Here is a 23,666-nt window from a genome sequence, read left to right as displayed (position 1 = left end):
ATATATATATATATATATATATATATATATATATGTATATATATATATATATACACATATACAATTACAGTTACACTTTGAGACTTTTGAGTGAGCACGCCAAGTCTGCTGAAGACTTATCTCCATACACAACAGTACTAGCCAGCCGGCCGTGACCTCCCCAAGATTGCGGCAACGTTGACACATCGCTGAAACAGGCCGAAGCCATCAACAATGTATCTACTGTATATGATATCTATGGGTCACGTTACCACACACCTAAAATGGTGGACAGGAACACGTCACACCAGGTACAGATAAGAGTGAGGCGGAAAGTTTGAGAGAAAATGGTGGACGTGGCCTCCTGGGGGATCACGTTACCATAGACCTAAAATGGCGGACACAAACATGTCACCAGGTACTGATAAGAGTGAGGTGGGAGATTAGAGCAAGACAATGGTCATATAACTGCTGGCCCCATGTGCTCCTTTAAAGTACACACAAGATGGCGTCCAGTGGGATCAAACACACTGTATGCTCTAACAAAGTAGGTGCGCTAACACGTGTGTGTGAAGACTGGCGACCTCTCATAAGGAGTTGTTAACTAACAGCAGGTTATCAACCAAATGAACAACAATATATACAACAACAAAACAGAAATTAAAGATCAGAACATCAAAAAGCCTGACTCCACCTGGATCTGGCCGCTATTGCCCAATGGTAGCAATTAAGGGTTTGAATTTTGGAAGTGATTTACACCTTGGTAACAACTACTGGACCGATGTAGGCCTGGTGCGCTTCCTTTGTTCTCAGATTCACTGGTTTTGTGAAGACCTCTCTAAAACATGTGGCCACTAAAATGTATTGATGTTTTAATGTCATAGGCCAGATTTTCCCTTGATGGCCAGCACATTCCCTGGTTTGGATGAGGTGAATGTCTGGTCCAGCCATTAGTGAGAGCTGATTTAACTCTTTTTCATGACCGTCAAGGTAATACTCCCGACACCCTTCTTCAGTTAGCATCAAATACATCAAGGGGTTTTTGGGTAATTGTCTTTTTATCTTTGTTTTCTTGCAGTGCTGGGTGCTTTTGCCTAGGGATTATATTTTAATGCACTTATCTTATGTGACTGACCAACTGCCCATTTTAATGCTTTTTTTCTTTGTCTTTGCATTTAGGCTGAACTTTGACTGAAGATGGGAGGGTTGAGGCCTGTTGATAGGGCCATTGATGTTTCCACGCAAGGCAGGTTGTTCTCCTACACAGGGGGATGCCAGGAATTTTGGGCCCCATGAAAAAAAAACACATTGGGCCTCCCCTGCACAACTGTTGTCACCACATCTCTAGGACCTAACTGACCCATTAAAAGCTTTACATAACTCTACCTTTGAAGGCTTGTAACTGTCTTGCTTCTTGTAGCTCAATACTACCAGTACAATATTTACTGCTAGTGAGTTGTACATGCAACAGTCTGCATACAGTATGCAATTCAATGCAGATAATAAAAAAAAGCAGATTTTTGATACCAATAAATGAACGACACTAAATCCTACAGACTTACATTGACCCTGATTACCTTAAATTCTGTATCACCACCACTAGATTACATACACTAGATACGTTTGTTTGTTGTTTTGTGTGTGTGTGTGTGTGTGTTAGAGTGCGGCACGGGCCGCATATTTCTGTCTGAACCCGACAGTCATTCTGTTTTGTTATGTCCGAAACCAAACCGAGACCGACATTATTTAATTACTAAAGCACTGAGTTTGTGTCACACAGTTGTTATGGTTACAGGCAGGCCGGGCGTGTGCCGTGGTGCTCCGCTGAGTGGGAGACATCCGTGTTTGAGATGGGAGCGGGCGGCAGGAGGTTAGAGGCTTCCAGCGAGGGGAGAGGGAGAAATATAACAAAATAAGATCAAATAGGAAAACTTGTCTCCCTCTTTTATTTTATTTTCAGCGTTTAATCAAGGCGGAGGCAGGCGGCGTAAGGTCTGAGGTTTCCAGCGAGGGGAGAGGTAGAAACAAACAGCCAATAGCTGTGTTCGAATCGCTCCCTATCACGGATATAGTGCACTATATAGTGCGTTCGCCATTTTGTAGTGTTGTTCGAATTCTCCGCGGTTAATTTCATTCACTCTATAGTGGACTATGAAATACCCACAATGCACAGCAAATGTGAGTGAACAAACGATGTACCCTACATTTAACTCGCGTATACCACAATGCAATGCAATCGTCTTTTGCCAGAGGAGAAGAAGACGAAAAAATTTCAGTTAGTGTCCGAAATCTCGTTCAGTCGTTCCCCATGTAGTGCACTATATAGTAAACACGAAATAGGGAATAGTGAGTGAGTGAGTGGACGGTTTCGAACACAGCTGCTGTGTGTGTGTTGTGTTCAGGTGTTGTCACATAAATAACAGTCCCCAAGCAATAAATTTTATTTATTTTTACACTACATTTTCACTGAAAGCTGACCGAATCCAACCTGAGCCCGAATATAATTTATACATTTTTGACCGAACCTGACCCGACCCGTCGGGTAGGCCTACCGTCGGGACCCGTCGGGCTTGGATCGGGTAGCCACACTCTAGTGTGTGTATGTGTCCCCTATCTATAGGGGCCCATCTGAATTTCTGTCTTTGAGAGATATTATTTTGTAATATAACTGAATTTTCTATCCATACATATATACTTTAAATAGGCTATATTAAAATTATAAGGCATCTTTGAGTAAACTGCGAGTATCATTTAAGTAGGCTATCTCATGGCCGGGCCGAGTGTCCTCTTTTTTGGAAATCAATATATGGTCACCCTAGCCCGGCTTCTGACTCATCTGTTGTTGAGTCTGGTAAAAGGGGCAGGGATAACTGATTTAATATGAATACCTTGCTAAGCATTTACCTGCTCTGATTAAATGTAGGTTAAAAAGGAGTGAAATGCAGGCTAACACTAGTCTGTAGCTAGCTTATTTCACTATGGACATTAAGCTAACAGGTTAATCTCTACCACTCACAGACTAAAGGCTACCCACCTTTGTTGGAGAAACACTGGCTCACATATTGACACCCTTTCTTTTGCCTCTCCTCTCTCTCCTTTCTCTCTTTCCATTTGTGAAAACCGGATTTTCTTTTAGTACTAAGTAGCATGATGATGACTGTAGCATTCTAATATGTAAAGAGGAAAACACTTATTAGACAATACTCAGAGGGTGGTCTCAATGTCTTAGATTTCCAAACTATTAATAATATATTTAAAATCAATCGGTTAAAACTTTGTTTAGTACACAATAATGCCCCTTGGTTTTTTATCCCCAACTTTCTGTTTGATAAATGTGGTGGTTTAAAGTTTTTGCTTTCGTGTAATTTTATCTCAAGTAAACTGCCTGTTAAGCTTGCCAATTTCCATAAACAAGCCCTGGACACATGGAAAATCGCTTTTAAGCACAACTTCTCTCCACACACGTATATTATGGAATAATCAACATGTTGTATACGGAAATAAGACCATATTTTTTAAAGACTGGTATGACCAAGGTATTATGTTTATTTTTGAACTTCTGAATGATACTGGGTACCTAGCTACCTATGAAGAATTCACCCAACAAAGAGGATTAGAAATTTCTCGCTCTTTGCATTCCAGAGTACTTAAAAGTATACCTACTAACTTGCTATCTCTAATTAAAGCGTCTTGTCTGTATGAACCTTGCTCAGGAATGATTCCTGTCCTGTGGCTTGGTGGAAGGGCTTTTGAGGAACGATCTTGTAATAATGCTCATATTAGGAGTGTTTTTACTTCTCTTCATAGTCAGTATCCCTACTCCTTTCACTGGTGGAGAGTGATGTTTCCTAACATCAGTAGGAATGTCTGGACTGAATTTAACAAATTTCTTGTCCCCCAAAAAGTTAAAGAAGTTCATATTAAACTCTTGCATAGATACTATCCTTGCAATGAATTTATTAACTAGTTTAGACCTGATGTGTCACCTTTATGTCCCTTCTGCAAAGAAGAGGTGGAGTCTTTTTCTCATTTATTTTATGGATGTCCACATTCTTCTCATTTTTGGAATCAAATATCTTTATTACTTTGGGAGTCTCAGAAGGTCTTGGTCACCATTACAGAAAGTATGGTCTTGTTTTTGAGTGTCGAATCTAACAATAAGAAAATTGATAATGTGATAAAATTGCTGTGTCTGTTGGGTAAATAACATATTCATAAAGCCAGATTTCTTCAGTTAATCCCAAATGAAATTTTGTTTCATGTTGAACTTAAGACTTTTTATGATTCTGTATGTAAAGTACCTAAAAACAAAAAAGCTTTCAAGACATCCAGCCTACTAAAAGATATTGTAGACCATATTACCAGATAATATATTGTCCCTGCTATCTGTTTGCTTAGTCATTTATTTATTTGTTGATTTGTTATTTATTTATTTATATATTTACTTACTTACTCTGTTAGTTCTTTTATTATATAATTTGCACATTTTTTGTCTGCTTGTGATTTTTTTTTATGTGATATATATACATTTTTTTTTTTTTTTACTTCTCCTTAACACTGTACTCCCTGTACTTCCATGTTGATACAGCTATTTGTATCGTATTGTACTTTGTCTTTAAGATTTGAATAAAGTTTGTGTTAAAAAAACAACAACAACAAAAAAAGACTGTAGCATTCTGGCACAACTGCTGACTGCTACCAGGCACCAACAGTGAGCTAAGGCGGACCAAACCATTTCATGCAGATACAGGGGGGTGGTCAGTCAATATGGATGTTTACTTTTTGGTCAATGGGGATATTTAACCTTTACTGCCAAAAACAAGTAAAAACAAAGAGATCATTGATTTTATTACTATATTTAAAAAAAATTCTTAATGAGGATGGTTTAATAATTTTATATTAATTTCTACCTATTTTTGGAGCCCCTGTCAGTCAGGGGCCCTTGGAATCGTCCTAACTTTTCTCCCATGTTTCAGTAAATTGTAATCTGCAGCCTCACTGTTAGATGCCACTTAATCCTACACATTTGACTTTTAACATCAAACTTCTTAATAATTTCCAAAACAACAGGTCCTTGATTTCAGACAGATGTAGACAAAAGCAGCTTTCTCACTTGTAGCCAGCAACCATCAATATTTGCTGCCGAAATTACACCTGTCGCTAGATTTCATCAGCTGCAGTTAGCTAGTGTACTAAGCTAATGGTTGGCCTTTTTAATGTTTCTAACTAACTCGTTTTAAAACAAGAATCATATAAATATATCATCATATAAATATGACATATGATAACAGTACAGACGGAGGAGACATTGGGGGTATCAGAGGTAAAATTCCTTGTTACCAAACCTATTGATTCCCATTTCAAAAAAATTACAGCTGAACAATGGGAACTGTTGAAAAGAGGTTCCCTTGACGATGCAACAAAAGTCGGGATGGCAGATCTGCTTAGGGACATAATTAGAACTGTGGCAGAAGCCATTCTGACGTGTAGGAGTAGAAATACAGTGGAACTTGAGGAGGGTGTTAAGTCCAGTCTGTACAACACACTCTCCGCTGGGTTTGCAGAGGCACAAGCTTCAAACGTTTGACGGGCTTGATCATGACAGAGGTTGCAGAAAGTGTCAAATCTGCACTCTTCACCACTATGTCCACTGCAGAGCCTGTAATTCATCAGTGCATCACTCCTCCTTGCAGGCTTAATGCCTTGATTGATCATGCCTGCAAAATGTTAAAGGCATTCACAGCTAAGACAAAAACCATCTTCTCACCTCGGGTGACGTAGGCAGAGAAGTCAGACTACCTCCCAGCTGACGCCAGAAGCGGCAGCAGACGTTGAAAATCTGCTTAGGATAGTGATGAATTCCATCAATGAAGCTCTTTTAGAGGACTTACTGGACCATGAGTATGACCTGCTGGACTCTGAAAGCTCTCTGAATATTATAATTGTTGCAAGATTAAGTCTCTTTTTACTAAGCACTCTGTTATAGCACTAGTGCATTGTATTTTAGCAAAACTAAAGACCAAATTTTGCCAGAACTCTAGAGTTTCAAAGCAGAGAGTCAATGCAGATGCTTATAATCAATGTTAAAGCTCTACTTATGAAAGAGGATGGTGAAAAAACACAGGCTGGAGAGGACATTTGTGTGTTTCACGAGCTTCAAAATATGTCCAGAGGGGAAACCCTCATATTCATACAGGAATTTAGTGATCTCCTGTACAGTTATATTACAAATGGGGTAGTGCCTGAGCCTATCCCAGAACCAGGTAGAAATAGAAGTAGGAGAAGCAGGACAGTGTCAGTTCCTCCAGCACATGCTGACATGTACATGGAAATTAGGAACCAAGTATGGCGTTTCCTGGGACTGATGAGCTGGTGGCTGACGACTCAGGTTGTTAGCCACAGTGAAAGGACAACACTCGCTATCGTGGGCACTGAGTCACTGCCGCAGACACAGTTAGAAGAGCTCATCGTCATTGAGGAGTGTGAACCATTGGAAACTGCCAAAGTGTTTGGCACAGCATGTGTGGAGAAACGCAAAAAAACTGTCTTGTGATTTAACACCCACTACACATACCGCAACAGCATGGGAAAAAAAACAGGAATAATTCATCAAAATAATGGTAGAGCAGCTGGTTTCGCAAAAGGTGAGGATTTGATTCCTGGTCCTAGCCTTCCTACGTTTGTGTGTTGTTTTCCTTTGGTGGTACGGGTTTTCTCCGGGTGCTCCAGTTTGTCCCACATTCGGTGCGTAAAACATCGAATAACTGATCAAAATTAAAAAAAAAAAAAAAATTGTATCTTAGATGTGGCAGTCATTTTGAAGGAAAAAAAATGTCGGAGGTCTCTTTTTTCCCTCAAAATGAGTCCAGTAAAGAGCACTACTTCTGCCTCATATCCAGGTTAATGTCTCCTCCTCAAATAATAGATGAATAAAAAATAAATGATTCGATTCTGCTTATCTCTCTCATCATTTGCTGTAAGAGCTGCCAATATTATATGAAATTCTGCTGATTGTTGATTCTGCCATCTCACAAGTTGAAATTTGACGGTTTCATAGAGGTGGTACTCAAAGAATAAACAAGCAATATCTATATCTATAACATGCCATTTTATTTTTTACATTTTCCCAATGAATGACACTTTTCATTCATTTCTTACTTTTTTGACAATGGTGCTAATTATGCAAAGGGACACAGAGACACTGCCAAACAGCAGTGACTGCTTTATGCTTTTACTGTAGGCTACCTGTGATCTTGCATAAGCAACCATATAGTATCCTTGTATTTTAATTTGTTCTGTTGAAATTCCACAGAAATGAGTCACAGAGTGTGATAATTTATAGCATGAACCAGAACCCTATATCAGTAACTCGTGTGGATATAAAATTACAATTCCCATTTTGTAAAATTCACAATTTCACAAAAAAGAATTCTACAAATAAAAAAGAAATAATTAAAGGGGGCAATAAAAAAATTCAACTGCTGCTTTAATGTCAGCAAAGATGTATTGATCAGATTTTCCCACTGTTAGTTTAGTTTAATAAAAGACACTCAATTACATTTGACCTTTTATTTAACTTGTGCAGTGACCATTCAACACCTGCCTTTTCAGAACAGGAACTGTAACTGCTTGGCCTGTTGTGGTGCTGCTTGCAGGTTTCTCAAGAACATTCATCCAAACACTTCACTCTCAACACTGTGCTTCTTTGGGTCCCAAGCAACACACCTGGGCCCAACCAGCTGTAGAATCATTACGATGAATGAAAAAAGGAGATTTTTTATGCCTCCATGCCGGCAATAGCTGTAGCTGAGGCTGTCCTTACATTCATATGTCCATTCATCCCATTTTCGTGAATGCAGTATCTCAAGAATGGCCTCAGGGAATTTCAATAAGGCACAACGTCCACTTGGACTGAACGATGAACTGATTAGATTATGGTGGTCAACGGTCAAGGTCAGTGTGACCTCACAAAACATGTTGGCTATAACTCAATAATTCCTAAAATGATGAAGTAATGATGTTTCATATCCAAAAGGTCAAAGTCAGCTTCACTGTGATATCACAATATTCTGCATTAAACACTTTCCTGGCCATTACTCGATGTCACAACATGAATGTCACATTCATGTTGTGACATCTCTACTGACTGTAAGAGAAACTTGACTGGTGCATTGAGTGCCTTTTAAACTTCACACTGGCTCACAAAACTAGGTTCTATGTGTGACATTTGTATATTGGGCATGGTTACATTAAATTCTGAGTCTTTGTAAATGGCAGTGTTATAAATGAAACTGTGGCAGACAGCACTGGTGTGTCATGTGTTCAAAGTGTACATCAAAGTGAGATTTCAAATGTTACAAAATTAACTTAAGACAACAAAAGTACACTATGGTCTGTTGTCCACTTCCCTTTGTTTTGATCCATGGTTTTGGCCCTGTAACGCAATTTTGGAATAAGTGAGCCAACACACCAAAACAGCCCATACAGTTTTGAGGATACAACGTTCCCTGTTTACATCATGTTTTGATGAGGGGAACAAATGATGTGTTAATGTTAAACAGTTTTTTTCTCGCACCTTTGATTGGAGAAATGCCCCTGTGGTTTGAAACCTCATTAACTATCATAAAGGTGTGAACAAACTGCGATGCAACATGGCCCATAGTAAGCTGTATAATGACATCTCAGTTTAGGGAATTTAAATTCTCTTAGGCATTTGTCAGTTAATCGGTACTGAATTTGTGTGTATGTGGTGCAGTGCAGTGCACTAATTGAGGTCACATCTAAATCTGTTACAAAATGTCTTAAAGTGTCTCTCCTCATTGTTTTACTTCATTTTTTGTACATGATCTATGATAAAAATAAATAAATAAAATAAAGCACAAATTATTCTTCGCAAAATTTTACAACTCCAGAAATCATTTGTAGGCTCTCAGTGAGTATTTTAATTAATTTCAGCTGAGGCGGAATTAGTCAGTGACTCCGCACACAACCAACTTAAAAGCATCCAAAAAGTGGTTTATGGGCAAAACACAGAAAAATATACATTTTAACTATAAGTCACTGTTACAGGTCTCAGACTAAGAACCTATATTCAAATAAGTTTCCTGTAGAAAACAGGAGATAAGAACGACACAGGCAACAGGTACTTCAGTTCTATGCAGCTTCGCTCCATGGAATTTATTTGCACACATGCTAAAATATATTTCTTATACAATTCAAAATATCAGAAATAAAACAAATTACCTACGCTGATTACAGTTATCTTTTTTCCTTTACTTTTATAGAAAACATACACATTCTGCCCTTGCAATAAAAATAGTTGAGTCCAACCAATGTACAAAATTAAAATTTTGATTTTAATTTTACATACTTTATTAGTCCCATAGGGGAAATTCATTTTTTCACTCTGTTGTCATATACATATGTACACACAGGTCCGAAATACACACACATGAACAAACAGGACCTATACATGCATTAAATGGAGAGATGTCAGAGTGAGGGGGCTGCCCGTGGACAGGCACCGAGCAGTTGGGGGATTCAGTGCCTTGCTCAAGGGCACTGGAGGTGAACTGGCACCTCTCCAGCTACCAGTCCACGCTCCATATTTGGTCTGGATGGGGATTTGAATCGGCAACCCCCCGGTTCCCAACCCAAGTCCCTATGGACTGAGCTACTGCCGCCCAAACTGAGCTATGTTCAAGTTTAGTTCACAACAAGGAAACAATATGAAGAAATGTAGAATTTGCAGGTCCTTACATGTTTCCTTATTTAAACAAATATTTGATGTAAAATTGAAAAAAAAAAAAAGTTAGTTGCTTGTAATGACAATTGTATTATGTATATATTCAGTCTTCTATTTGTTATATATTGTTTTCTCTATTGTTTAGTTGTTTTTGTCTGCGCATGGTTCTTGTGGAGTGTCTCTATAATGTTTCCTTTACTTGATATTTAAATCTGTTGTGCAGAGAGGACTACACACTCTGCTTTTGAACTTTTTTTTTTAACTACATCTCCCATCTGAGCAGGAGTGGTGCAGCACAGGTGTTACTGATTGCTGGGGGGGGGGGGATTATTTATTTTTATTTTTATACAGTCTATGGCTACAGTTGAATCCGGGCCGCTGCGGCAACAGCCTTGTACATTGGGCACCTGTTCTATCCACTATGCCACTGATGCCCCTGTATAGATTGATTATAAAATAGATTAATTATAAAATTAATTTATTGGTATTAGTCAGGTGAAGCAATATTTTAATAGCTTAAGGGGATGCACTGGTGCAGCAACAATTCTGGGTCAAAATCAGTTTGTCATATAAAACTTAAAATTGTCATCAACATGTTGTTTAAATGCTCTCAGCAATAAAATACAACACATCTTCTTTGTAGCGTCCATGTTGTTTCCACATTACGACTTAAAGCTCATGAAAACTACAAAATCAGAAGAACACTCCCCAACCCGGAAATTGGAACATTCGAGGGGCACGAGAATGCAGCATTAGGCTACAGTTGGACCTCAGTTTGACCTCCAGCCGGCCTTAGAGGAAAAGACAGGGGGTCATCATATTTTTACAGTTTAAGGATCACCATCATCTTATTTGCACAAATTTGTCTCGAGTAAGTTTTATTTCTTTTTCTCAGAATAACTCAAAGTTTAAAAAAAAGAAAGAAAAAAAAGTCAGCACTCAGTAATTATAGCGCCCTCTGCTGTCCGGCGGGGCTGCAGACGTTGGTTGAATAACTTAAACGGCAAAGATGGAGCCAATGTTCAGTCCACCGCTTCACAGGCAGAGACACCAGTTTGTCATCGACTTTGTCAAGAGGAACAAAACCAAGAAGGTAACAACCATCTTAGAAACAAATTTATCGCTCTAAATTCAAAACCAACGTTTGCAAAACGTTCTTCATGATGCTCTGGGTTCTTTGCCATGTTAACTTGAACTTTGTGAAGAGGAACAAACCGTAGAAAGTTAGCTGAGGTCTTAGTGGTAAACATATTTGACTCAACTTGAAAGTCAACATTTATTTGAAGTTTGTTAGGGTAACCGCGGTCGCTAACTTTAGCTAGCTAACACTAGCAGGTGTCGTGCTAAGGTAGTTAACGTTACCCACTGATAGGAAGTGTGCCCTTGGCAGTTTGGCCCGCGGGAGCGCGCGTGCATCCAGTGAAAGTGGACCTGCATTAACTTACCTGTAAAGAAGCAACGTGTATTGTTTAATGTATATGTCACGTAATGTCATATTATCAACTAAAGTTTGCTGTTGAAACAGTCTTTCAGACTGCATTTTCAACTTGCCACAAAATTTAGGCTATCCCCTCACTGTAATGCACTGATCATGCCCTACTATCGAATATTTATCTTGGGTATACTTCAGATCATGCCTAATGACCTTGGTGATCATGGAGAAGTCTCTGCTGTCCCAGCAAATGGGGGATAGCCCTAAAAGTAGTCTGCCTTCAACAACTGGCACATGTTGCTACCTTTTTAGGACATCTGATCACTTCCTAATCAAGAATAATCTGTGTACAGCTTACTACTGAAGACATCTTAATTGTCAACCCAAGTTCCTGGTTTTCCAGATTCAGTGTGGCATTTTTTGGGGGTAGTTCCACCATATGTGCATTCAAGGCCCACCAGCAGAAGAGGTGTTCATTTGTGGTCCTTCCAATTTTAAAATATTTGGTGTCCAAAATATTGTTTATAATGCTATAAGTTTAATGTAAATGTTGTGTCAAGTGGACGTAACGTTACCTTGTGTTAAATGAAGTTAATAGCATTAAGCCCACTACTCTAGCTTTTATTCATTAGCATAAATCATCTTATTTCCCCCCTCCTCTCAGGTGGTTGACTTGGGATGCAGTGAGTGCAGCCTTCTCCAAAAACTGAAGTTTCACCGTGAAATTGAACTGCTGGTTGGAGTGGACATCAGAGGTGCCATAGTGAAAAAAAAGATGTATGTATGTTTTTAAAATCAAAGGTAAATCAAAGAATGAATACTTGCTACTTGCTACATGGTGTAATATGGCAGATGTGTATGCAGAGCTGAATAAATTAATCAATGAATCAATGAGTTTATCACCAAAAAGATAATCAGTAATAGTGTTGATAATTAGTTTATCGTTTCAGTTGTTTAATCAGGCAAAAACGGCAAATATTCACTAGGTATAGCTTTTAAAATGTGAATCTAAAGGATCTTTTTACAAAAGGTATTTTTTAACAATGTTTGGCTCTGGACTGTCCAATCACTAGAGCATGTTCGGGGCATTTTCACTGTCCTCTTGACATTGCAAAGATTAAATGACTAATGGCTTGATCTGCAAAAAAAATCAATATTGAAAACAAAAATTATTTGCAGCCCTAGATGTATGAAAAGTTACATAAAATAGTCAGATTTATGATCAATGCAACTAACTTTTACATATTTCACCATATCCATATCAGAAAACTCCAATAACAACTTTTGTCTTTTTTACTTCTGCGCTGGCGATGGCCTTGACTGGAGGCATTATGCTTTTAGGTTTTCCATCTGTCTGTCCCATTCTTGTGAGTGAGATATCTCAAAAATGCCTTGAGGCAATGTCTTTAAATTTGGCACAAATGTTTACTTGACTTGAAGATGAACTTATTAGATTTTGGTAGTCAAAGGTCAAGGTTACTATGTACCTGCGTACATCTCATTGTTGTGAATGCGATATCTCAAGAACACCATGATGGAATTTCCTCTAATTTGGCACAAATGTCCATTTGGTCTTAGTAATGAATTGATGAAAATTTGGTCAAAGGTCACTGTGACCTCACAAAACATGTTTGTTTTGCCATAACTCAAGACTTCTTACACTAATTATTTCATAATTGCACACAAACATCTAATATGATGTGATGACATTTTATATCCAAAAGGTCAAATGTAAGCTTCACTGTGACATCATAATATTCTGCAAAGACTTTTTTCTGGCTGTTATTCAATGCTTCAACCCAGGATAACGATAACACATCGTGATCATATCCCTGTGCTAAAGGGTTAGGGGCCCTTTTACCATTAAATCAGTTAACTGGCTGAGAACTTAAGTTAGTCTGGACTTGTGCACCACAAGTGAAACCTTCCAGAAGAAAACAAAAACAACAACAAAAAAACCCTTCACCTACAGTATTGGTTTGTTTAACTTTTTAAGTCTCAGGTCCAAATGAAATATTAGTAGTGTCTTTTCCAGAATATCAGATGTTCTAAAATATGTAAAATAATTTTGAACGACTGTGCAAAACATTTTTTCACATTCTACGTGAAATTCAGGGTGTATGAGTTTCTGTGTGCACACGGCTCTTAACATGAAGGTGACTGAGCCAGAATCTAGAAGCTAACAGTGCTAAATCCATAAACAGTGCTAAACGATGGCAACAGTGCTGATGCAGCAAACTGTATTAACCAGGGGAGAGACTACTGCTTACTACAACAAACCCCGGAGAGGCTCAGATCACAGCACACAGAGAGGTAGCATGACTTCATTCTCTGCTCAGGGTACCATCGCTCCACTATATCTTTTTTTATTTTTTTTTTAAAGATATTTTTTGGGGCATTTTTGCCTTTATTGGACAGGACAGGTAAGCGTGAAAGAGGGAGAGAGAGGGGGGATGACATGCAACAAAGGGCCACAGGCTAGATTTGAACCCGGGCTGCTGCGGCAACAGCCTTGTACATGGGGCGCCTGCTCTACCACTAAGCCACCGATGCCCCACTCCACTATATCTTTATGCAACAAACAGTGGTTTACTGCTAAATTAATGCTTTGAATATCGCATACAGAACCTTTAAGTGTCAAGCTTAATAAGTGTAGTCATTTTATCATTTGGATGTGACAAATAAAAAAGCCAACTGCCTTTAGTAACCTCTTTTCCACCTGCTTGGTGGGTAAGAGCTTGGTCTTTGTGATAAGTAATGGACTGATAATGTGTACTTTCTGCTTGTATCTTCCACTCAGGCATGGGTTGGCACCTGTATCAACTGACTATCTGCAGCCAAGTTACGATCAGCTGCGTGTTGAGCTGTACCAGGGCTCAGTCACACAAAAAGATGCCCGCCTCAGAGGATTTGATCTTGTGACCAGTATAGAGCTGTAAGAATCTGTTTGGCTGCTGAGGTTCAATGTCTTTAAGTTTGCATGCTTTTGCAGCTACCAGTAATAATTCACTAGCAAGGATCACGCCACAACAATATGAAGTTAACATTTTAATGAATGTTCTGAGGTATGAGATGATGTTGATGGTGAGTGGATGTAGAGGGGAGGGGCGAGGATGGATGGAGGGTGTCATCAGCCAGGCTGGTCCGGAGGGTACGCTGGACGCTGGGCAGAAGGAGACTCAGTGTGGGGGTTCCGTCGCAGCGTTTTCCGCCCAAGCTGATTATGGACCCCTGGACTGTACCTAGAATGAGACATGGGAGAGATATGCACTAGATAGAATTGGAAGGGATGAGAGGAGTAGTGGAGATGATGAAGAGAAGGGGAAAGGGTGGGCGGGATGAGAGATCTGAGACAAACAGGGCTGGATGGATTGGCCTGGTATAAGTATGCTTGTCAGGTGATTAGAGGTGTGGTTGAGGCATGACCCTGCTCCCGAACCTAAGTTAACTGGTTAGCTTCATCTCTGGGCTTTTGTTTCATAATTTTTCAATTTATTATTGTCTCTCTCTCTTGTTTCTCTACTCATTTCCCATGTTTACTCAGCCTCTCTCTGTGTCTGTGTGGTTGTTATCTTTCGGTTTTTCTGGGTCCCCCTGTGCCATTATTCATCACCATGTTTCCTCCCTGGCTGTCTGCAGCATCGAGCACCTCACTCTTGCTGATGTGGAGCGTTTCTCTGAGGTGGTGTTTGGTTACATGTCCCCAGGGGCGGTAATCGTCAGCACCCCAAACTCTGAGTTCAACCCCCTTCTTCCTGGACTATCAGGTTTCAGGCACAGTGACCATAAGTTTGAGTGGACCAGAGCAGAGTTCAAGTCCTGGTATGTTGGTTTGCCATTTTCTTGATATGGTCACCTGCTCCAGGCATGCTACTGCAAGTGTTTACATTATGTAGCCCACACTGCTAAATGAAGCCACATGCAGACATCAGGAAAAACATGTAAACTTGGTCGCAGAAATTTCTCCCTGATTCCAGATCACATTCCTGCTGGAACATGTCTGCAGGGTGTCTGCAGGTCCATAAAAAGTCTTAAATTCATTGTTACAGCAATGAGGCCTGAAAAGTTTATTAAATAGTCTTAAATTTGAATTTGTAAGGTCTTAACTGCTACAAACATTTTATCTAATATCATATATCCATTTTTTAATTTCTTTTTGTGAAAATGCGTGAAGCCTTTCTTTGTAAAAATCCACATTTATAATGTTACAAACTATCTTACTGTCATTTTACTTCATACTTGCACCTACCTGTTGGCAATATGTAGATTTACTCCTTTCACTCCTCCTCTTACCTCCGCACGAGGCCACATAAACACTACGTGCCTGCAATGCTTACCTGTAATGCTTAAATGGGCAAAAGATTATTTGTCCAAAAATCTGTCCTAAATTTGGTAAAAAGGTGTCTTGTACAGGTCTTAAAAAGCATTAAATTTAACAGTCTGATACCTGTAGACACCCTGGTCCCGTTGTGTTTAGAAGCTTTTAGTGTTTATTTTTTTATGGTAGAAAGTGCCGCCATTCTCCGTTACAGTCATTCTCCAGTTGCAATGACAGTGCAAAGACGCCGAGATACAGAGGACCCGGAAATGCTGACCAATCAGAGTAGACTGGGCTTTTTTGGGAGGGGGGGCAGGCGCTCAGACATGACTACAGGTGTTGTTATAGCATGCAGAATGTTCTAGTAGAAACCCAAAATGCATGTATCAACCTGAAAACGAGCATAGTATCCCTTAATGAACAATAAAGATTTACACTGAATTTTTTCTCAACATTACATTCCTCCTCAGGGCTCTGAAGGTGTGTTTGGAATATGGTTATGAGGTGGAGTTCACTGGCGTTGGACAGGCACCGCCAGGTCAGCAGGAGAGGGTCGGCTTCTGCTCCCAGATTGGTGTGTTTCAGCGGCTCGGGGGGAGTGAGAGTTGCAGCATGTTGTTTGGTGATGATGCTGAGGATGTGTTTTCATACACACTGGTGAGTGAGCTCCTTTTTAGATCAGTCATTCCTGAGTCAGGCATCATGTTGGCCCAGTCCTCAAAGACACAACCTGTAATCTCTGAGACTTATTCAGTGTGTGAGCTTTCAAAATGGACTTATAGCAGATAGATAAATTTCAAATTAATGACCGTAAATACACAACATATCATATTATAGCAGTCGATTCAAAGAATTCTACAACAAATCATCTTAACCCATCAATGAACAAAAAAATGTAAATATCCATTTTCCAATACAAACAAGCTCAGTACCTTTTTCCAAACACAGTATAGTCAAATCTGCTGATATATACAGTACAGGCCAAAAGTTTGGACACACCTTCTCATTCAATGCGTTTTCTTTATTTTCATGACTATTTACATTGTAGATTCTCACTGAAGGCATCAAAACTATGAATGAACACATGTGGAGTTATGTACTTAACAAAAAAAGGTGAAATAACTGAAAACATGTTTTATATTCTAGTTTCTTCAAAATAGCCACCCTTTGCTCTGATTACTGCTTTGCACACTCTTGGCATTCTCTCCATGAGCTTCAAGAGGTAGTCACCTGAAATGGTTTCCACTTCACAGGTGTGCCTTATCAGGGTAAATTAGTGGAATTTCTTGCTTTATCAATGGGGTTGGGACCATCAGTTGTGTTGTGCAGAAGTCAGGTTAATACACAGCCAACAGCCCTATTGGACAGCTGTTAAAATTCATATTATGGCAAGAACCAATCAGCTAACTAAAAAAAAACGAGTGGCCATCATTACTTTAAGAAATGAAGGTCAGTCAGTCCGGAAAATTGCAAAAACTTTAAATGTGTCCCCAAGTGGAGTCGCAAAAACCATCAAGCGCTACAACGAAACTGGCACACATGAGGACCGACCCAGGAAAGGAAGACCAAGAGTCACCTCTGCTTCTGAGGATAAGTTCATCCGAGTCACCAGCCTCAGAAATGGCAAGTTAACAGCAGCTCAGATCAGAGACCAGATGAATACCACACAGAGTTCTAGCAGCAGACCCATCTCTAGAACAACTGTTAAGAGGAGACTGCGCCAATCAGGCCTTCATGGTCAAATAGCTGCTAGGAAACCACTGCTAAGGAGAGGCAACAAGCAGAAGAGATTTGTTTGGGCCAAGAAACACAAGGAATGGACATTAGACCAGTGGAAATCTGTGCTTTGGTCTGATGAGTCCAAATTTGAGATCTTTGGTTCCAACCGCCGTGTCTTTGTGAGACGCAGAAAAGGTGAACGGATGGATTCCACATGCCTGGTTCCCACTGTGAAGCATGGAGGAGGAGGTGTGATGGTGTGGGGGTGTTTTGCTGGTGACACTGTTGGGGATTTATTCAAAATTGAAGGCACACTGAACCAGCATGGCTACCACAGCATCCTGCAGCGACATGCCATCCCATCCGGTTTGCGTTTAGTTGGACGATCATTTATTTTTCAACAGGACAATGACCCCAAACACACCTCCAGGCTGTGTAAGGGCTATTTGACCAAGAAGGAGAGTGATGGAGTGCTGCGGCAGATGACCTGGCCTCCACAGTCACCGGACCTGAACCCAATCCAGATGGTTTGGGGTGAGCTGGACCGCAGAGTGAAGGCAAAGGGGCCAACAAGTGCTAAACACCTCTGGGAACTCCTTCAAGACTGTTGGAAAACCATTTCAGGTGACTACCTCTTGAAGCTCATGGAGAGAATGCCAAGAGTGTGCAAAGCAGTAATCAGAGCAAAGGGTGGCTATTTTGAAGAAACTAGAATATAAAACATGTTTTCAGTTATTTCACCTTTTTTTGTTAAGTACATAACTCCACATGTGTTCATTCATAGTTTTGATGCCTTCAGTGAGAATCTACAATGTAAATAGTCATGAAAATAAAGAAAACGCATTGAATGAGAAGGTGTGTCCAACTTTTGGCCTGTACTGTATATATATATATATATATATATATATATATATATATATATATATATATATACACACACACACACACACACACATACATATATATATATATATATATATATATATATATATATATATATATATATATATATATATATATATATATATGTTCTCACACAATTCCTGCTCTTTGAGAAGAAATATAATCCAGTAGACTGTGTGAACATGGCTTTGAGTCTTCATTTAACCTTCCTACAGTGCCTCTCACTCAGTGAGAAAAATTTAGATTCATTTAGTCATACCACTTTTTTCTGTTTATTATACCTAACAAAAAAGGAAAAGGAATACCTAATACGAACATTTATTGATAAACAAGTGGACAGATCCTTTATTACAAGCTGTTGTGAAGATGGAAACAGCAAACAGATGTTAAAATTTCATGTAGGGTTTTTGCTTTTGTTCATTAATTGACCTAATTTATTCAGTATGCACCAGTCGGCATCAATGTGACTTAAGATTTGAAAGAAGAAGTAAAGCTTTTGTGGACATGGTAGGAGTAGTATTGTATTACAACTCCTGTGTCCAGATAAGCCCCAGAACATAATCATCAGATAAGACAGTGGTGAGTGGTGAGTGGTGATCTTTGCTGACCTCTGCTGGTGACTGTTGACAATTACAACATGGGTAGTCTCAATAGTCTGCATATGTGAGATACTTTCACTACCCTCTAAAAACAATAGAGAACTGTAATTAACACAAAGTGAAAAAATAATTGAATTATAGATGTGTAAACTAGCCCGTCAGAGTCAAGATTGTGACGGACTGTGATTTCAGTATAACCAAACAGTTACAGGCAAGAAAAGCCAAATATTTCCACACTTGACTGATAAATAATTGACTCACTGTTAATGATAGGCAAGCACATCAGGTACTCAATATATATATAAACTCCCTTTGTGTGGTGGAGCAGTAAAAATCTCACCCAGGTTTCCATGATAATTTGATATTGTGACCTATATCTATTTTTCGCCTGTTTGTGTATTAGCTGTATAGTGTAAACTACCCCAGCCTGCATGACAACAACATCCTGCGGAGGGTCCTGGTTAGTGAGGTGTTGTATTGGGCAGAAAAGCTGAAGAGTAGATGGATGGAGGAGAGGACTGGTGAGAGTCAGCGCCAGGCTGAAGATGGGGAGGAATGTTTTGGAGCATCAGAGAGACACATGGAGATGGGGGAGAAACAGACAGGTGAACATCTTACAGTTGTTCTTCATTCTTAAAAGAAGTTGTGTATACATTTGGTAACATGAAAACCAATGTTGAAAGCAACAGAGCCAAAAAAAGCGACAGTCAAAAATCAGAACATAAGGGGAGACATTTGGTCAGATACTGAATTGATGACACTTATCTTGGGTGTCCATCTTTAATGACTGGACAGACGGTCTGTGCTGCTGAATTGAAGATGTGTGTGAAGCATCTACGTTGCAGCAACATCCATATTTAAAGCTTTGTCGACTGTCATAGCTACATATGAGTCTGGACAGACATGGATGTAAACTGTAACTGATTGGTTTGCAGTAATTCTAGTTTAGTTGCTTTTGTGTGTTTTCTCAGTATCAGCAGTTTCTCCAGAATATCAGTGTTTTGTATGACTGTTTATAAAATGTTCTTGGTCCCTTAAACTTTATGTTAAATGCTTACAGCATGTTTCTCTGCTTCTTTTTGTTAAAATGTATGGTACTTGACAGCAGCATGTGGATCTGAGGTGAAAACGCCAGTGGAGCAGTGGGACCGAGGTGTGCCAGGGCAACAGGAAGGAGAGGAACAACAGGTGTTTTGGAGAAATGGCCTAGGACGACAGGAGTCTTGCAGATCGCGCAGGTGTGTTTCCTTTAGGAAGATGTGGAGGAACAATGTGGCCACGGCGAGTTAGAAGGCAGTTTGTGGCAAACAGATCACTAACACAGGCCTTGTTTCTATGAAGATGTTCCTGTCCTGCAGTTGTCTCATTACATTTCATGCTTCACCATAACAACTCAGTTTACTGTTATCTGGAACTGTTATCTTCCAAACTCCTATATCCTTAAATTTCAATATTTGTGCACGTCTATTTTCATGTAGCTGCTAGTCAACAGCAGTTCTCACAAATGTCATCATTGATCTTTTGTTTGAATTTTTTTTTTTTTTTTTTTTTTTTAAATGGCACCAATGCTATCATCAGGATTTCATATCATATTGTCATCTTTTGTATGCTTGCAGGTGTGTTTCTGTACCTCTGGCTGTGCTGTGGTCCTGCTGCCCCAAAGTCAATGCCCTGAGTGGAAGTCTTAGTAACCTCCGCCATTTCCTTATGGACGACCCCAAAGTTAGGCTGAGCCAGGACGGCTCTGCTGTGCTCCTAAATGTCCAGGAACAAGGTACTGTTATATTTGATCACTTTTATGTCTGTTTTATTGTATCTGTAAAAAGTAAAGATTTCTCATGAGAAGGGAAAAATTTATTATAATAAGAGGTGAAAGTTAAAGTCGAGATGAAAGGCAGAATTTCTTTATAACCCTTTCAGATCACATTCCAGGTCATTTTTTGCTCCTTTTCAACGATATATTTAGAGAAAATCTTGTAGCAAAATCCCATCATTATTTCTTTCTGTAAAACAAAGTATGATGTGTGCTTAAATAAGTTTGTACCAACATATTTCAAACAAAAATACAACATCCAACCATCAATCAATCTCCAACTTTTAACTGCACTGACCTAGTTAGATAGGTAGCAATGGTACGTCAGTGTGTCCTCAGGTGTTTGCCACCTTGCACTTTTTTTCTGTTACATTCAGACACCGTGGCTACGGGACCACTGGCTAGAATTTATTCACTTTGAGGAAAGTGGTATTTGTGACAGCTCCAGATATGCACAAGGCATTTTACAGTGGACTGCTTCAGCAACTACATGAATCATACAATGGGCTTCGTCTGTCTCCCTGACAGATACTGCTATTCCGTCAGTGTACAGTGTCGTGGCCTGTTTGTTTGTTATGACACGCCCATTATTCAACAATCAAATCAAATTCCTCCCAACGTAATGTCCTGCCTGCCTATCCTGTTTCCTGTTTCAAATACATCATGATTCTGAAGCTACAGTAGATACTTTGGACAGGGTTCCCATTGATCCTTAAAAGTCTTAAAAGTCCTTCATCTAAAAATAAGGCCTTAATTGGTATTAAAATGTCTTAAATCAGCCTTTCAAAAGACTTAGTAATACTAAGACACGAGAAGTAGGAGATTACAAATTGCGTTTCCCTTAAGATGCATTGTAGAATTTCACAAAAAATTATGAGGAAAAAAAATTGCAAAATGCCTCTTGGATCAGGCAGAAAAGGAAAGCAGAGCCAACAACAATCATATTTTGTTTCCGGCTAGGATACTCAGAGCAGAGGATCCACTGTCTTCTTTCTAGCTGTCATCTTACTCTGGGCAACATGGTGAAGTGCAGATTAAGTGAGAAAAAAGGCTATTTAATCAAGATTTTGTGGTACTAAGTGATACATACAAGGCTTAATGTATTTCATGCAGAAAGTTTTTCAAACATGGCACAATTAGATTCAAAGCAGTTGCATCCCACAAAAATCACAGAGAAAACCCACCATCAGAGGCCAGGTAATTCCACCTCTGTTCTACCCTCATCTCCTCCAGGTCTGCAAATGCTACGGTTTTTTTTAAACCCTTGAAGCAGATATTCCAAATTTTACTGAACCAAAATAGCAATTAACATTTGGGCAAAATTGTCCCTGACCCTAAGTAATTGATGTTGGCTGTTTTCCTTATTTAAGTTATTGAAAATTGGTCTTGAATTTCATTTCAAGCGGAATAAAAAGTTTTTAAAAGCCTCGGCTCTAGCTTGCTTTAAACTCGAGAAACCCTGCTAAAAAAGCTATTCATCTTAAAAAATACTTTTCTTGTTGTGTATACGTTTCCTCTCCAGTGGTGATGTTCCGCTTGAAGTAGGATCGACTATCCAGTTTTCAAAGCAGAGGTGTCATTGCAGGTTATATCGATGCCTCGTGTTAACATGGCAAAAATCACAAGCAAAGCCTGTTTCATTACACTCTCATCAGAGACGTGACACATTGGTTTTGAACATATGTGCGTGTCAGTCTGCCACAAGCAGACCTGTAGACTTTGCTTAAGTGTTTCCTTTTTATAGTCTAACATTTACTGAGCAAAACAGCAGTATAGTTGTGACAGCAGCAGGAACACCACTTACATTCTGACTACAATACAAATGCAATACCAAAGTTTGCCCAGCAGATGTCACCATTTTGACTTTTTGAAATGCTTCGTAATTATGAACCATTTTCTACACTATGGGTCCTGGTGGTTAAAGCTGTAGTTGGTAACTACATGAGACAGAAAATCTGTGAAACAAACAATACTCCTCCTTCTCTTATTGCTTATAATGGCATTAACACACATAGATGAAAACTACCCACTAGAGCTGAGGAGTGTCTAACGCAGCTGTCAGTCATGTCAATTACTGCCAGTGAGCTCCTGCAAAGCCCACAAACTAGGCAGCGCTGATAAATATGGCTCAAGATTCTGACACTGTGCTGCCTATCTTTCACCTCAGATGTTTTCAGAAACATAATTTGTGTGCTGTTAAATTGTAAAATGAGAAAATTGGTCTGGTCGGTGGGCAGTGCTTGGTGCGTTGCTTGACATTTCCAACACAGTGGCCGCATCAACAACATTCAACTGTACATTAAAATGTTTCTGAAAACATCTGAGGCGATAAGTAAGCAATGCAGTAACAGAATCTTGAGTAATATTTGATCAGTGCTGCCGAGTTTAACAGTTTGACCACAGTTCATGAGCTGTGAAACAGACTCCTCAGCTCTGATTGGTTGTCTTTGGTGCACTGTAGTCTGATTCTAGCACATGCCATTAGAGGCAGAGAAGTCGAAGGGACATTTTTTTTTTTTTTACTATGTGTTTCATGTAATACTTTTGTGTGTGTAGTGCCAATTTAAGCAAATGTGACAAAAACTTATTTTCATTTAAGTTGTCAACTGTATCTTAAGTGGTTAACAAAGCTTACTCTCCCCAGTCACCGCTCAGCTTATTGCACAGCTGACTTTGCAATGTTTATTTCCTGCTCTTCTGCTTATCCAATGAATTTGACAACTGAATGGCCTCTGTGGGTGTGACACTGGTCCTTCATTTGTATTTTTTAGACGCTGAAGAAGAAGAGGATCATGATGTTGTGGAGGACAGTGGGTACGCAGAGGCCAGCCGGTGCTCCCACAGTGCTGAGCCAGAGGAAGACTGGGAAGCAAATGTCTGATCTGGCGGATACAGCTTTGTTGTCGGGGCAAGTAGGTGACTTGTTGAGTGAGCAAATGGTTTCCCTTGGTTACTACTGGACAGTGCAGGTGTACTGACAATTCCCAACTGCACTGTGTAAACTTTTGGCTTTTGCATTTATTAAATACTTGTTTGGACTGCAACTTTGTGTTATATGTAAATATTAACTGGCCTCTAAATTAGCAGTGTACTTGCTGAAGGAGACAGACTGTCCAAATGTAAATAGTACAATAAAAATCTAAAAAAATATTATTCTT

General features: G+C 39.4%; 1 protein-coding gene across 2 annotated transcripts; it reads left to right on the top strand.

The window, feature by feature from the left end:
* The first annotated feature begins 10,567 nt into the window (after window positions 1-10,567).
* On the top strand, window positions 10,568-23,658 carry henmt1 (HEN methyltransferase 1). Of its 2 annotated transcripts, none has more exons than XM_033620874.2 (9): window positions 10,568-10,817; window positions 11,821-11,933; window positions 13,957-14,091; window positions 14,796-14,978; window positions 15,945-16,131; window positions 19,099-19,300; window positions 19,804-19,933; window positions 20,312-20,469; window positions 23,280-23,658. In XM_033620874.2, the coding sequence occupies exons 1-9, from the start codon at window positions 10,734-10,736 to the stop codon at window positions 23,387-23,389; spliced, it is 1,302 nt and encodes a 433-aa protein (XP_033476765.2). In that variant the 5' UTR covers window positions 10,568-10,733; the 3' UTR covers window positions 23,390-23,658. The 2 variants fall into 2 exon arrangements, with proteins under 2 accessions (XP_033476765.2, XP_033476764.2); XM_033620873.2 differs by having other exon boundaries at window positions 19,801-19,933.
* Window positions 23,659-23,666: the final 8 nt, after the last annotated feature.

Source organism: Epinephelus lanceolatus, chromosome 6 (genome assembly GCF_041903045.1).
Source record: "Epinephelus lanceolatus isolate andai-2023 chromosome 6, ASM4190304v1, whole genome shotgun sequence".
Taxonomy (NCBI): Eukaryota; Metazoa; Chordata; class Actinopteri; order Perciformes; family Serranidae; genus Epinephelus; species Epinephelus lanceolatus.
The sequence above is the reverse complement of the archived record's forward strand: the minus strand, read 5'-3'. Positions and strand labels throughout refer to the sequence as shown.

Coding starts and splice junctions, on each gene's coding strand:
- henmt1 (XM_033620873.2), top strand. CDS start 10,734: ATGGAGCCAATGTTCAGTCCACCGCTTCACAGGCAGAGACACCAGTTT. Junction 14,092..14,795: donor CTTGTGACCAGTATAGAGCT/GTAAGAATCTGT, acceptor GGCTGTCTGCAG/CATCGAGCACCTCACTCTTG. Junction 19,301..19,800: donor GATGGGGGAGAAACAGACAG/GTGAACATCTTA, acceptor GGTACTTGACAG/CAGCATGTGGATCTGAGGTG.